Source organism: Haliotis rufescens, unplaced genomic scaffold, assembly GCF_023055435.1.
Source record: "Haliotis rufescens isolate VD_foot unplaced genomic scaffold, xgHalRufe1.0.p SCAF_13, whole genome shotgun sequence".
Taxonomy (NCBI): domain Eukaryota; kingdom Metazoa; phylum Mollusca; class Gastropoda; order Lepetellida; family Haliotidae; genus Haliotis; species Haliotis rufescens.
In genome coordinates this window covers 32,551,961-32,566,045 of record NW_025963813.1, presented here as the reverse complement: position 1 = coordinate 32,566,045, position 14,085 = coordinate 32,551,961, and the positions used below count along the sequence as shown (strand labels likewise).

General features: G+C 49.4%; 1 protein-coding gene across 1 annotated transcript in view; it reads left to right on the top strand.

Annotated features, from left to right (window-relative positions):
* LOC124118175 (centrosome-associated protein CEP250-like) overlaps positions 1-14,085 on the top strand; it is a 33,492-nt gene extending 19,407 nt beyond the window's left edge. Inside the window, exons 10-17 of the mRNA XM_046480285.2 lie at positions 739-808; positions 1,991-2,084; positions 3,222-3,308; positions 3,549-3,626; positions 4,383-4,569; positions 5,293-5,426; positions 11,024-11,132; positions 12,728-14,085. Coding sequence (XP_046336241.2) covers positions 739-808; positions 1,991-2,084; positions 3,222-3,308; positions 3,549-3,626; positions 4,383-4,569; positions 5,293-5,426; positions 11,024-11,132; positions 12,728-12,987 — 1,019 coding nt within the window. The 3' untranslated portion in view covers positions 12,988-14,085. The remainder of the gene's footprint in view (positions 1-738; positions 809-1,990; positions 2,085-3,221; positions 3,309-3,548; positions 3,627-4,382; positions 4,570-5,292; positions 5,427-11,023; positions 11,133-12,727) is intronic.

Here is a 14,085-nt window from a genome sequence, read left to right as displayed (position 1 = left end):
TATGAGATTTTGATTGGGCTATCTGCAATTTGACACCGGAATTCCAGCCGAGTTCGGCAAGAGTGGAAACTGGACTTTTAGAGTCAGTTAACTCCCTTGCCTCGGGAAGATGCATCAATTACTGTTTCCATGACTAGGCTGCATTGTATTCATTAAGAGATAAACATTAGCTATTTTCAGATCTGCGGTAGTTGAGTATTTGATAGATGGAAGTTTTAACGCCATTGTTTCCAAATGTAATAGCTAGTACCAAATACATAACACCTGTAAGTCCAAGTATTTGCATGCCACCTGCCACGTGTTCGACAATGAATATACATTGTTTACTTCCCGGGTACACAACCCCCTATTACCTGAACCTACCTGGGTACCCACTGTAAGTCTCAAGAGAGGTCTACAAACTGCCCGATTAGGAGAAGTTTAACCGCCCTGGCAAAATGTATTTAGATACAGGTTTAAAATGATCTGGTCACTGATGTTTACTGCATGTAGTTTTATCTTTTTTTCAAACATATAAATGTCAGAAGGAATGCGAACATTAGTGACTTGTTGTGTGGCCATAGATTTTTTTATACGTTTTGTCATTAAAAATTATGTCACGTGAATAACCACGGGTCGGGGTTGTCCTGGGTGAACCTGGGTCCTTCTTAGTACACATCCGACCCATGTACCCTGTTACCCATCCTAGCCCTAATAGATTGAGTCCAGAAATACATCTCATGTGTTTATCTATGTCAGATGAGAGTAAAGAACTGAAGGAGGCATTGACTCGACTACGTGGGGACATGGAGGCGCTTAAAGACGAGAGGTCAGTAACTTCACACACTAAACAGGCTCATTTGTTATGATATTGAAGTAAAACATAGTCTTGTGACCTATTTTATTTATGAATGTATTTACAATGAGATGCTGCTTTAAAACCTGAACACTCTGTTAAACAAGAAAACAGCGTTATCATTATCCCCCGCCATGGGGCACATCAGAATTTTGTTTGTTCGTATAGTAGTGAATATAAACTATTAAAAGAGACCTATAAGGCTAAAAAAAATACTAGTCTTGTGAGTTGGGTTTAACGCAGCTTTTAACAGTATTCTAGTTATATTGCGGCATGTCAGCTTTATATGGGAGGAAAGCCCAAAGTGATGCAGGTCTCAGACGTTTACCACTTCGGTGAAACCTACGAGCACGGGTATGGTGCTGACAAACCTTAAAACGTAATCGGGGCGAACCGAGATTCGAACACACACTCATAGGTTTCTGGCATGCCCAAAGGAGGCAATTCTGCACAGCCAATCGCGGCGCCTTACACGACTGGGCCACCCATTCCCCCCCCCCCCAGTGTGTTGGAAGACCAATACAGGTCTGATGGCCGGTGTGTACTGTGTACAGACAGCATCATGTTTAGTGTGATGTCACTTGCAGGATGTAGACTCACTGTGTGAAAGACTTTCAGCTGGTATAATCCCATACACCCCACGACTGACACGTGTAACACATCAAGCTGAAGGGGAGGTGGGGTAGCCTAGCGGTTTAGCGTTCCCTCGTCATGCCTCAGACCCGGGTTCGATTCCCCACATGGTTACAAAGTGTGAAGCCCATGTCTGGTGTCCCCCGCCGTGGAATATTGATAAAAACTGTGTAAAAACATCATTTTTCATTCTCTGTATGTACACTGCATATAAAACTGAACATGTTGATGTCTGTTGCCTTGCTTGTCGTAAAAGGCGACAAACGGGATCGGGTGGTCAGGCTCGCTGACTTGGTTGATACATGTCATTGATCCCAATTGCGTGGATCGATGCTGATGATGTCAATCACTGGATTGTCCGGTTCAGACTCGATTATTTTACAGACCGCCGTCATATAGCTAGAATATTGCTGAGTGCCTCGTTAAACAACAAACAAACAAAACCTTACATTTGACACTAGCGTAAAATGCAACATTTTGTGGTAAGAAGCTGATGTTGTTGTTGTTGTTTTCGCTGTACAGGGAGTTGATGATCACAGCCCATCACAACCGTATTGAACAACTAAGGGAGAGCTTCAAGAACAAGCTGGCAGAAACAGAACACTGGCCAGAGAGAGTGAGACTTTTCATCATTTGGCAAAATATGGATGACACATTTGGGTGTAATTTTACTCAAGTGATCCTGGGTTATTAAAAGTTAAAATGCTGAATGATCAGAAAATAAGGCTGGTATCAACTATGCAGAGCAAAACAAGTTAGGGGTTATGAATCTTTTTTTTGATATATGTTTGCAGTGAAGACGTAACACACACTTTGATACTAATAGCCCTAAAAAGATTCCTGATGCTGAACATGTTTTGTTAAGTATGTAAAGTATATCCCTCATCCATTCATTCCATTCATGGACTTGCGACAACAGTTTGAGGGGATGAACATGAATTGTTGATATCATGTAGACAGTTTGTGTTTTAATCACTACCTATAAGGCGTATTGTCTTGTTCTATTTCAGCTTTTGGAAAAAATAATTGTCCTCCTTCTGTTTAGGTTTGTTTGTCTGTAATAGAAATATAATAACTCCTCCCTCCAGCAGCATTTTGGAACTTTGAAAATAATATTCCTTAAAAGAATTTAATAATGTTGATGGATATATTATAGCCATTACCTGGAGCAGTGATTATGTACAAGGTGGTGTGTGCTTTGTCGTGGCTGTGTGTTCTGACCCTTGTCATGGGGTCAGTGTTCTTGTGTGTGTCTGAGATTTGTCGTGGTTGTGTGTTCTGATCCTTGTTGTGGGGTCAGTGTTCTTGTGTGTGTCTGAGATTTGTCGTGGTTGTGTGTTCGGACCCTTGTCATGGGGTCAGTGTTCTTGTGTGTGTCTGAGATTTGTCGTGGTTGTGTGTTCTGATCCTTGTTGTGGGGTCAGTGTGCTTGTGTGTGTCTGAGATTTGTCGTGGCTGTGTGTTCGGACCCTTGTCATGGGGTCAGTGTTCTTGTGTGTGTCTGAGATTTATCGTGGTTGTGTTCTGACCCTTGTGAGTTTCAGACACTCATGTGTGTCTTAGATTTGTCGTGGCTGTGTGTTCTGACCCTTGTCATTGGTGTCTGATGCTTGTGTGTGTCTGAGATTTGTCGTGGCTGCGTGTTTGGACCCTTGTCATGAGTTTCAGACACTCATGTGTGTCTGAGATTTGTCGTGGCTGCGTGTTTGGACCCTTGTCATGGGTGTCTGATGCTTGCTGCGTGTGTTGACAGCTGGAACAAGCCCTGAAGTCGGAGCGTGAGAAGCACCAGGTGGAGATGACCGTCTTCTCACAGAACCTCAAGGATGACTTCGTGTTGGTAAGACCACTGCAGATGTAAGTCAGTGTGACTGACTGACGAGTAAATACCGAGACATACCTCTCCCAGCATCCAGTGCCCCGTGGAGCTGCCACTGTCATAACTCATACTTCAAGCATAGACTTGCAACTGTCTTAGCCCAAAGATTGTTTTGTGAAATAATCATAAACATTAAAGTTAAACCCTGATTCATCTTGCCTTCAGTTTGATTTTGGTTTTTAATATCTTATATATTTTCAGGAACTTCAAGTAGAGAAAGACAAGTATGATAAGCTGGTGGAGAAATACCAATCTGAGCATCGAGGCAAGAACTCGGAGGTGAGCTGACGTGTCATACAGACAGGCATTGGGTTTGATTGTTAAGCAAATATGAGACTGATGAAGTGAGTGAGTGAGTATTCTCTAACGCCGCTTTTAGCAATATTTCAGCAATATCAGGGCGGGGGACACCAGAAATGGGCTTCACACATTGTACCCATATCGGGAATTAAACCTGGGTCTTCAGTGTGCTCGTCACGCCAAAGAGCTGGGTTGGATTCCCAACATGGGTACAATGTGTGAAGCCTGGTGTCCCTGGCTGTGATATTGCTGGAATGTTCCTAAAAGCAGTGTAAAACCTCACCCACTATGTTGATTAGGCTTTGTGTCATCAAGGAGTGAAATAAGCACTTGCTATTTCTTTATTTTCTGCGTGTTCTGGTTAGTTAAAATGTAAAATAGGTAGCCAGACTGGCTCGTTTAGTTTTCTACATATAATTCTTCCTGTCCTATCTCAAAATGAAATATGTTCCCTGGAAAATGATGAATGGTCTGTGAGGTTGGTGCAGTGTTGATGAATGGTCTGTGAGGTTGATGCAATGTTGATGAAGGGTCTGTGAGGTTGATGCAGTGTTGATGAATGGTCTGTGAGGTTGATGCAGTGTTGATGAATGGTCTGTGAGGTTGGTGCAGTGTTGATGAATGGTCTGTGAGGTTGATGCAGTGTTGATGAATGGTCTGTGAGGTTGATGCAGTGTTGATGAATCGTCTGTGAGGTTGGTGCAATGTGATAAATGGTGATGCATCGTCTGCCAGGTTGAGCAGCGTCTGGTGGAGCAGCAGAACCAGCATGAGCGAGACATCACCAACATGAGGATCAAGATGGACTCGGAGCTGAAAGTTCTCCGGGAGGAGCTGGCCCGTGCCGTGGAGACAGAGCAGGATCTGAGGAAGGAGGTGGCCAGTCTCAAGGCCATCATAGCCAACCTTGAGAACAGACTCGGTGAGGGACATAGGATTTCATGCTGCGTCAGCAATATTGCAACTATGTCGTGATTGGACACACCAAATATTGCCTTGACATATATGGTATTTGAACCAGCTTCAGGTCTAACAGACACACATTCTAATCACCTTGCTGCCTATCAGACCTAATCACAGGAACTGAAGTTCAGACGAAAACAATGATACTGTATGCCTTTAATTCATCAAACATCCACCTCTCGATGTGCAGGCAACAATTAACAACAACGTCTTACACATGTTTTAATCAGAACTTCACGTTCTAATCCAGATATGGATACGAAAATGCAGTATTAGTTCTTTTTCTTTTGCAAATGACCCCTAAAGGGATTCCAGGCTACGACTAAATGTGTCGGGTGGTGATGCTCGGTGACTTGGTTAATTACAAGGATCTATGCTCATGGTGTCAATCACTGGATTTCTTGTCCAGACTACATTATTTACTGACACAAACATTGCAGCCAAATTACGTTCATGGAAAAGCAGCTTAATTTTCGGTCTCATGTTATAGCATGTTCAGTGTTCACTCTTGTCACTGTATGGCTGTAACATTGTTGATACGATTTTGAATTTTAAGTCGCACAGTTGATTGTTTAAACCTTATGAAAGAAGTGACAGAAATGACCACAAGATTTTGAAGGCCAAGCGTTATCTGTTCATGTAACTGGACATTGACTGATGGAGGTTGTGGATGTTGTGCCAGGCTTGCTGAGTGAGGGCAGTGTGGAGGAGATGCAGACGCTGAAGGAGATGCTGTCACAGATGCGTCTGAACCTGGACCAGCAGAAGGACCAAGTCCGGGGCACAGAAGCCAGACTGGCCGAGGCCATGGAGGAGGTAGAACACTCGGGGTGGGGTGTGAGGGATGAGGTAGAACACTCGGGGTGGGGTGTGAGGGAGGAGGTAGAACACTCGGGGTGGGGTGTGAGGGAGGAGGTAGAACACTCGGGATGGGGTGTGAGGGAGGAGGTAGAACACTCGGGGTGGGGTGTGAGGGAGGAGGTAGAACACTCGGGGTGGGGTGTGAGGGAGGAGGTAGAACACTCGGGGTGGGGTGTGAGGGAGGAGGTAGAACACTCGGGATGGGGTGTGAGGGAGGAGGTAGAACACTCGGGGTGGGGTGTGAGGGAGGAGGTAGAACACTCGGGGTGGGGTGTGAGGGAGGAGGTAGAACACTCGGGGTGGGGTGTGAGGGATGAGGTAGAACACTCGGGATGGGGTGTGAGGGAGGAGGTAGAACACTCGGGGTGGGGTGTGAGGGAGGAGGTAGAACACTCGGGGTGGGGTGTGAGGGAGGAGGTAGAACACTCGGGATGGGGTGTGAGGGAGGAGGTAGAACACTCGGGGTGGGGTGTGAGGGAGGAGGTAGAACACTCGGGGTGGGGTGTGAGGGAGGAGGTAGAACACTCGGGGTGGGGTGTGAGGGAGGAGGTAGAACACTCGGGATGGGGTGTGAGGGAGGAGGTAGAACACTCGGGGTGGGGTGTGAGGGAGGAGGTAGAACACTCGGGGTGGGGTGTGAGGGAGGAGGTAGAACACTCGGGGTGGGGTGTGAGGGATGAGGTAGAACACTCGGGATGGGGTGTGAGGGAGGAGGTAGAACACTCGGGGTGGGGTGTGAGGGAGGAGGTAGAACACTCGGGGTGGGGTGTGAGGGAGGAGGTAGAACACTCAGGGTGGGGTGTGAGGGAGGAGGTAGAACACTCGGGGTGGGGTGTGAGGGATGAGGTAGAACACTCTGGGTGGGGTGTGAGGGATGAGGTAGAACACTCGGGGTGGGGTGTGAGGGATGAGGTAGAACACTCGGGGTGGGGTGTGAGGGAGGAGGTAGAACACTAGGGGCGGGGTGTGAGGGAGGAGGTAGAACACTAGGGGCGGGGTGTGAGGGAGGAGTTAGAACACTCGGGGTGGGGTGTGAGGGATGAGGTAGAACACTCGGGGTGGGGTGTGAGGGATGAGGTAGAACACTCGGGGTGGGGTGTGAGGGAGGAGGTAGAACACTCGGGGTGGGGTGTGAGGGATGAGGTAGAACACTCGGGATGGGGTGTGAGGGAGGAGGTAGAACACTCGGGGTGGGGTGTGAGGGGGGAGGTAGAACACTCGGGGTGGGGTGTGAGGGAGGAGGTAGAACACTCGGGGTGGGGTGTGAGGGAGGAGGTAGAACACTCGGGGTGGGGTGTGAGGGAGGAGGTAGAACACTCGGGGTGGGGTGTGAGGGAGGAGGTAGGACGCTCAGGGTGGGGTGTGAGGGAGGAGGTAGAACACTCGGGGTGGGGTGTGAGGGAGGAGGTAGAACACTCGGGGTGGGGTGTGAGGGAGGAGGTAGAACACTCGGGGTGGGGTGTGAGGGAGGAGGTAGAACACTCGGGGTGGGGTGTGAGGGAGGAGGTAGAACACTCGGGGTGGGGTGTGAGGGAGGAGGTAGAACACTCTGGGTGGGGTGTGAGGGAGGAGGTAGAACACTCGGGGTGGGGTGTGAGGGAGGAGGTAGAACACTCGGGGTGGGGTGTGAGGGAGGAGGTAGAACACTCGGGGTGGGGTGTGATGGAGGAGGTAGAACACTAGGGGTGGGGTGTGAGGGAGGAGGTAGAACACTCTGGGTGGGGTGTGAGGGAGGAGGTAGAACACTCGGGGTGGGGTGTGAGGGAGGAGGTAGAACACTCGGGGTGGGGGTGTGAGGGAGTAGGTAGAACACTAGGAGTGGGGGTGTGAGGGAGGAGGTAGAACACTCGGGGTGGGGTGTGAGGGAGGAGGTAGAACACTCGGGGTGGGGTGTGAGGGAGAAGGTAGAACACTCGGGGTAGGGTGTGAGGGAGGAGGTAGAACACTCGGGGTGGGGTGTGAGGGAGGAGGTAGAACACTCGGGGTGGGGTGTGAGGGAGGAGGTAGAACACTCGGGGTGGGATGTGAGGGATGAGGTAGAACACTCGGGGTGGGGTGTGAGGGAGGAGGTAGAACACTCGGGGTGGGGTGTGAGGGAGGAGGTAGAACACTCGGGGTGGGGTGTGAGGGAGGAGGTAGAACACTCTGGGTGGGATGTGAGGGAGGAGGTAGAACACTTTGGAAGGGGGGGGGTGTGAGGGAGGAGGTAGAACACTTGGGGTGGGGTGTGAGGGAGGAGGTAGAACACTCTGGGTGGGGTGTGAGGGAGGAGGTAGAACACTCGGGGTGGGGTGTGAGGGAGGAGGTAGAACACTCGGGGTGGGGTGTGAGGGAGGAGGTAGAACACTCGGGGTGGGGTGTGAGGGGGGAGGTAGAACACTCGGGGTGGGGTGTGAGGGAGGAGGTAGAACACTCGGGGTGGGGTGTGAGGGATGAGGTAGAACACTCTGGGTGGGGTGTGAGGGAGGAGGTAGAACACTTGAGGTGGGGTGTGAGGGAGGAGGTAGAACACTCTGGGTGGGGTGTGAGGGAGGTGGTAGAACACTCTGGGTGGGGTGTGAGGGAGGAGGTAAAACACTTGAGGTGGGGTGTGAGGGATGAGGTAGAACACTCTGGGTGGGGTGTGAGGGAGGAGGTAGAACACTCAGGGTGGGGTGTGAGGGATGAGGTAGAACACTCTGGGTGGGGTGTGAGGGATGAGGTAGGACGCTCGGGGTGGGGTGTGAGGGATGAGGTAGAACACTCGGGATGGGGTGTGAGGGAGGAGGTAGAACACTAGGGGTGGGGTATGAGGGAGGAGGTAGAACACTAGGGGTGGGGTGTGAGGGAGGAGGTAGAACACTCGGGGTAGGGTGTGAGGGAGGAGGTAGAACACTAGGGGTGGGGTGTGAGGGATGAGGTAGGACGCTCGGGGTGGGGTGTGAGGGATGAGGTAGAACACTCGGGGTGGGGTGTGAGGGAGGAGGTAGAACACTAGGGGTGGGGTGTGAGGGAGGAGGTAGAACACTAGGGGTGGGGTGTGAGGGAGGAGGTAGAACACTCGGGGTAGGGTGTGAGGGAGGAGGTAGAACACTCTGGGTGGGGTGTGAGGGATGAGGTAGAACACTCTGGGTGGGGTGTGAGGGAGGAGGTAGAACACTCTGGGTGGGGTGTGAGGGAGGAGGTAGAATACTAGGGGTGGGGTGTGAGGGAGGAGGTAGAACACTCTGGGTGGGGTGTGAGGGAGGAGGTAGAACACTTGAGGTGGGGTGTGAGGGAGGAGGTAGAACACTCGGGGTGGGGTGTGAGGGAGGAGGTAGAACACACTGGGTGGGGTGTGAGGGAGGAGGTAGAACACTCTGGGTGGGGTGTGAGGGAGGAGGTAGAACACTAGGGGTGGGGGTGTGAGTGAGTAGGTAGAACACTAGGGGTGGGGGTGTGAGGGAGGAGGTAGAACACTCGGGGTGGGGTGTGAGGGAGGAGGTAGAACACTCGGGGTGGGGTGTGAGGGAGGAGGTAGAACACTCTGGGTGGGGTGTGAGGGAGGAGGTAGAACACTTGAGGTGGGGTGTGAGGGAGGAGGTAGAACACTCTGGGTGGGGTGTGAGGGAGGTGGTAGAACACTCTGGGTGGGGTGTGAGGGAGGAGGTAAAACACTTGAGGTGGGGTGTGAGGGATGAGGTAGAACACTCTGGGTGGGGTGTGAGGGAGGAGGTAGAACACTCAGGGTGGGGTGTGAGGGATGAGGTAGAACACTCTGGGTGGGGTGTGAGGGATGAGGTAGGACGCTCGGGGTGGGGTGTGAGGGATGAGGTAGAACACTCGGGATGGGGTGTGAGGGAGGAGGTAGAACACTAGGGGTGGGGTATGAGGGAGGAGGTAGAACACTAGGGGTGGGGTGTGAGGGAGGAGGTAGAACACTCTGGGTGGGGTGTGAGGGAGGAGGTAGAACACTAGGGGTGGGGTGTGAGGGATGAGGTAGGACGCTCGGGGTGGGGTGTGAGGGATGAGGTAGAACACTCGGGGTGGGGTGTGAGGGAGGAGGTAGAACACTAGGGGTGGGGTGTGAGGGAGGAGGTAGAACACTAGGGGTGGGGTGTGAGGGAGGAGGTAGAACACTCGGGGTAGGGTGTGAGGGAGGAGGTAGAACACTCTGGGTGGGGTGTGAGGGATGAGGTAGAACACTCTGGGTGGGGTGTGAGGGAGGAGGTAGAACACTCTGGGTGGGGTGTGAGGGAGGAGGTAGAATACTAGGGGTGGGGTGTGAGGGAGGAGGTAGAACACTCTGGGTGGGGTGTGAGGGAGGAGGTAGAACACTTGAGGTGGGGTGTGAGGGAGGAGGTAGAACACTCGGGGTGGGGTGTGAGGGAGGAGGTAGAACACTTGAGGTGGGGTGTGAGGGAGGAGGTGGAACACTCTGGGTGGGGTGTGAGGGAGGTGGTAGAACACTCTGGGTGGGGTGTGAGGGAGGAGGTAGAACACTTGAGGTGGGGTGTGAGGGATGAGGTAGAACACTCTGGGTGGGGTGTGAGGGAGGAGGTAGAACACTCAGGGTGGGGTGTGAGGGATGAGGTAGAACACTCTGGGTGGGGTGTGAGGGAGGAGGTAGAACACTCTGGGTGGGGTGTGAGGGAGGAGGTAGAACACTTGAGCTGGGGTGTGAGGGAGGAGGTAGAACACTCGGGGTGGGGTGTGAGGGAGGAGGTAGAACACTCTGGGTGGGGTGTGAGGGATGAGGTAGAACACTCTGGGTGGGGTGTGAGGGATGAGGTAGAACACTCTGGGTGGGGTGTGAGGGATGAGGTAGAACACTGGGTGGGGTGTGAGGGAGGAGGTAGAACACTAGGGGTGGGGTGTGAGGGAGGAGGTAGAACACTCTGGGTGGGGTAGAACACTCGGGGTGGGGTGTGAGGGATGAGGGAGAACACTCAGGTAGGGGTGTGAGGGATGAGGTAGAACACTCTGGGTGGGGTGTGAGGGAGGAGGTAGAACACTCGTGGTGGGGTGTGAGGGATGAGGTAGAACACTCTGGGTGGGGTGTGAGGGAGCAGGTAGAACACTAGGGGTGTGAGTGGTGGTGGATGACTGTGACCTACAGTAGACTCTGTGACCTACATTAGACTCTGTGACCTACAGTAGTCTCTGTGACCTACATAGTCTCTGTGACCTACATAGTCTCTGTGACCTACAGTAGTCTCTGTGACCTACATAGTCTCTGTGACCTACATAGTCTCTGTGACCTACAGTAGTCTCTGTGACGTACAGTAGTCTCTGTGACCTGCAGTAGACTGTGACCTACAGTATACTATGTGATCTACAGTAGACTCTGTGACCCACAGTAGACCCTGTGACCTACAGTAGCCTCTGTGACCTACAGTAGTCCCTGTGACCTACAGTAGACCCTGTGACCTACAGTAGTCTCTGTGACCTACAGTAGACCCTGTGACCTTCAGTAGCCTCTGTGACCTACAGCAGTCTCTGTGACCTACACCCATCTCTGTGACCTTCACCGGTCTCTGTGACCTCCCTGATGTGTCTATGACTAAACCTGTACCTTGTGTTGCCTGCTTCAGAACCTGTTCCTGCAGGAGACAGTGAGGAAGGAGTGTGAGGAGAGGTTTGAGCTGACGGAGGCTCTCAGTGACGCCAAGCGCGAGCTGCTGGAACTGAAAAGGCCGGCAGGTAGCATGAGGTCATAATTCTCTAGGGACTCCAACAGTCTGTCATTGATCCATGAACAAGAAATTAGAGTAAACATCCACATCATTTTAGTTCCTTATGAACATAGACCTAGCGTTGATATAGTCTATGGAAAATATTCCCCTTTACATAATGTATATGTGTAATTAATAAATGCACCTAATTTCATAAGACAGAAACAGTTTAAGATAAATTTATGCCATAACATTCGTCATAATCATATACCACTCAACATCAGCTAAGGAGCACACATTGGATGAAAGATGACTATTTTGGTCTTCAACAAATGTTGAGTAGTATTGACTGAAAAGAAACACATTTTCTTCGGAACATTTGCAAATGGATGAGATCATGTTGTTCATCGCAGTTGTAGTCAGCTTACGTACATATCATTACTATAGGCCGCCCCCACATCCAAACCCCACCAAAAAAAATTTAAAGCCCATAAACATACTAAACATGATTTTGAATGTTAAGAAAAAAGTTGTAACAGCCTTTGAAAGTATGGTACCCTATGTCGCGGTCTTGTGTGGTTGTGCCGTATATCACTTGGGGGTTTGATTACGTTTTGGGTTGTCATCTCACTAGTGATCCACTGATCTTCAAGTGTGATATACCACTGGAAGCCATATATAAGTACCTCTCTAATGAGGTATCAATAACTGGTAATGGGTGAACCTATGGCAAATCAAACGTCATATTTCCCTACAAAACAAAATTGTTCTTGCAGAAACCTTTAATCCGGTATATGTTCTAGGTACGTGTGCCTGATTCCACTATAATCTCGGCTTAGCTACATCGGAACAACGTTTGGATGTATGCTCAGGATTTGGCTTGTCATCTTGTGTGTTATTCACCGACCTCGATGTGTTACATACCATAGGAAACCATATATAAACACCTTAATTTGATGTAGGCTGATTATTGATCTACTTGTGGCCAATCATGCAGAATACTTCTTGAAAAGTCAAGTAATGCTTTAGAGGATGCTCTATGCCAATGCCTATTTAGAATGCACAGATCTTGGGGAAAGAAGGCTCTGCTTTTTCATGTCAACGTGGTTTGCAAACTTAACTTTTAATTTCTTTTCCCCACAGCTCGTTACATAGATGCTTGAGGCCCGTGAAGATCCGGGGTAGAATAGATCTTCAGCAACCCATGCTTGCCCTAAAAGGCGACGATGCTTGTCGTAAGAAGCTACTAACAGGATCGGGTGGTCAGGCTCGCTGACTTGGTTGATGCATGTCATCGATCCCAATTGCGTGAATCGATGCTCATGATGTCAATCACTGGATTGTCTTGTCCAGCCTCGATTATTGACAGACCGCCGTCATATAGGTGGAATATTGATGAGTGCGGCGTTAAACAACAAACCAACCAACTTAGATGCTTGAAAGTATTGACTTTGTGTAATGTAACTAACAGACTGTCTGTTTGAATATTGTGGAAAAGTAACTGTTTATCCTGAGAAGTGGCTGTTTGGGGCTGATCAGTTGATATACATCCAGAATTACAGTACATTTGCAGTAATTGTCGTTCTAGGGTTGTGATATCAGACAAAGCTTTCTGTTCTCAAGGTGGATACCCCTCATCAGCAGGATCGCAACGCAGTGGTTACCATGGCAACATCCCTCGAAAGACTGGCAGTGTCATCAGTCTCGCATCCGTCCCCAGTCAGCCGGTGTCTGCCCGCACCAACACAACGCCACCTAGTGACCAACCAGCTTCAAACAACATTGGTTACCATGGCGAGTCTGCTAAGCCCCCCGGTAAGATACGGGGCGGGAGTGTTGCTGAGAACAGGAGGAGAATTGCTACTATTCTTGGGAAGAGATGATGCAGGCCAGAGAGGGAGGAAGACAGCACTGTGGTTGCGGAAGCAGGTTTATATGAACTGCCATGGTCTTCCATGTGTTGTATAGGCTGCCATGCTCCAGGAATGAATCTCCTAGCTCTTTGAGATGGATCCCATTTTCCAGTATTCTGAATTATCGGTTCAGATATTTTGCTCAATTTGAAGATCTGCAAAGTTGGTATCCATATTTAGGAGTGACAATATGACTGTGATAATGTCCCTTCGTTGAAATAACATTAATAGAAGTGGTTTGCAATTCAAAATTGTCTTTGAGGCTTCAGATGTTCCTGCTTTAGAGAAGTCAGTGATATGGCATCATATATTTGCCCATAGAATTGTGATGGTTCACAAGTTGGGACATCACAGATTTACCATTCAGACGGACAAAGAGACAAAATGCAATGTTGCTTCAAACAGTATCTGTCATATATCTGTGTCTAAACAGATACTGTTTGAAGTAACGTTTCTCACTAACTCACTCTCTGATTGTCATTCCACACTGAACTGGACTTGGAGTCCACACTAAGCCAGACTTTGTTTGAGTCCACACTAAGCCGGACTTTGTTTGAGTCCACACTAAGCTGGACTTTGTTGGAGTCCACACTAAGCTGGACTTTCAGTCTAAACTAAACACATAATATTTCTTGTGCAAGACTTGTTTCATACCAAGATAGATAAGAGTGTTGCACTATAAGTGAAGTATTTAGCTGTCCACTTTCTGGTTGAGGGAATTCAGAATCACCTCTATCAAGATATCGAAACCAACAGGTGAGAAGTCAAACTTAAACATTTTGCATTATATTTCATTGTTTAAATCAGACCTCATCTCATATTCATCTTGTCTTTATTAGACAAATGTGTAATTTTCATCACATATGTTTAATTGATGTATACCCACTCATGTCATACACCGTCCAATTGATGGATCACTTGGTGATGTATCAAACCAATGACAAATGTTTCATTGTTATATTTTTATACCTGTTAGCGTCTTACATTCTTCCATCTACAACCCCTCCTGGTGTCGATGTTCCTCACTCACTCACTCACTCACTCACTCACCCACCAACCAACCCTCTC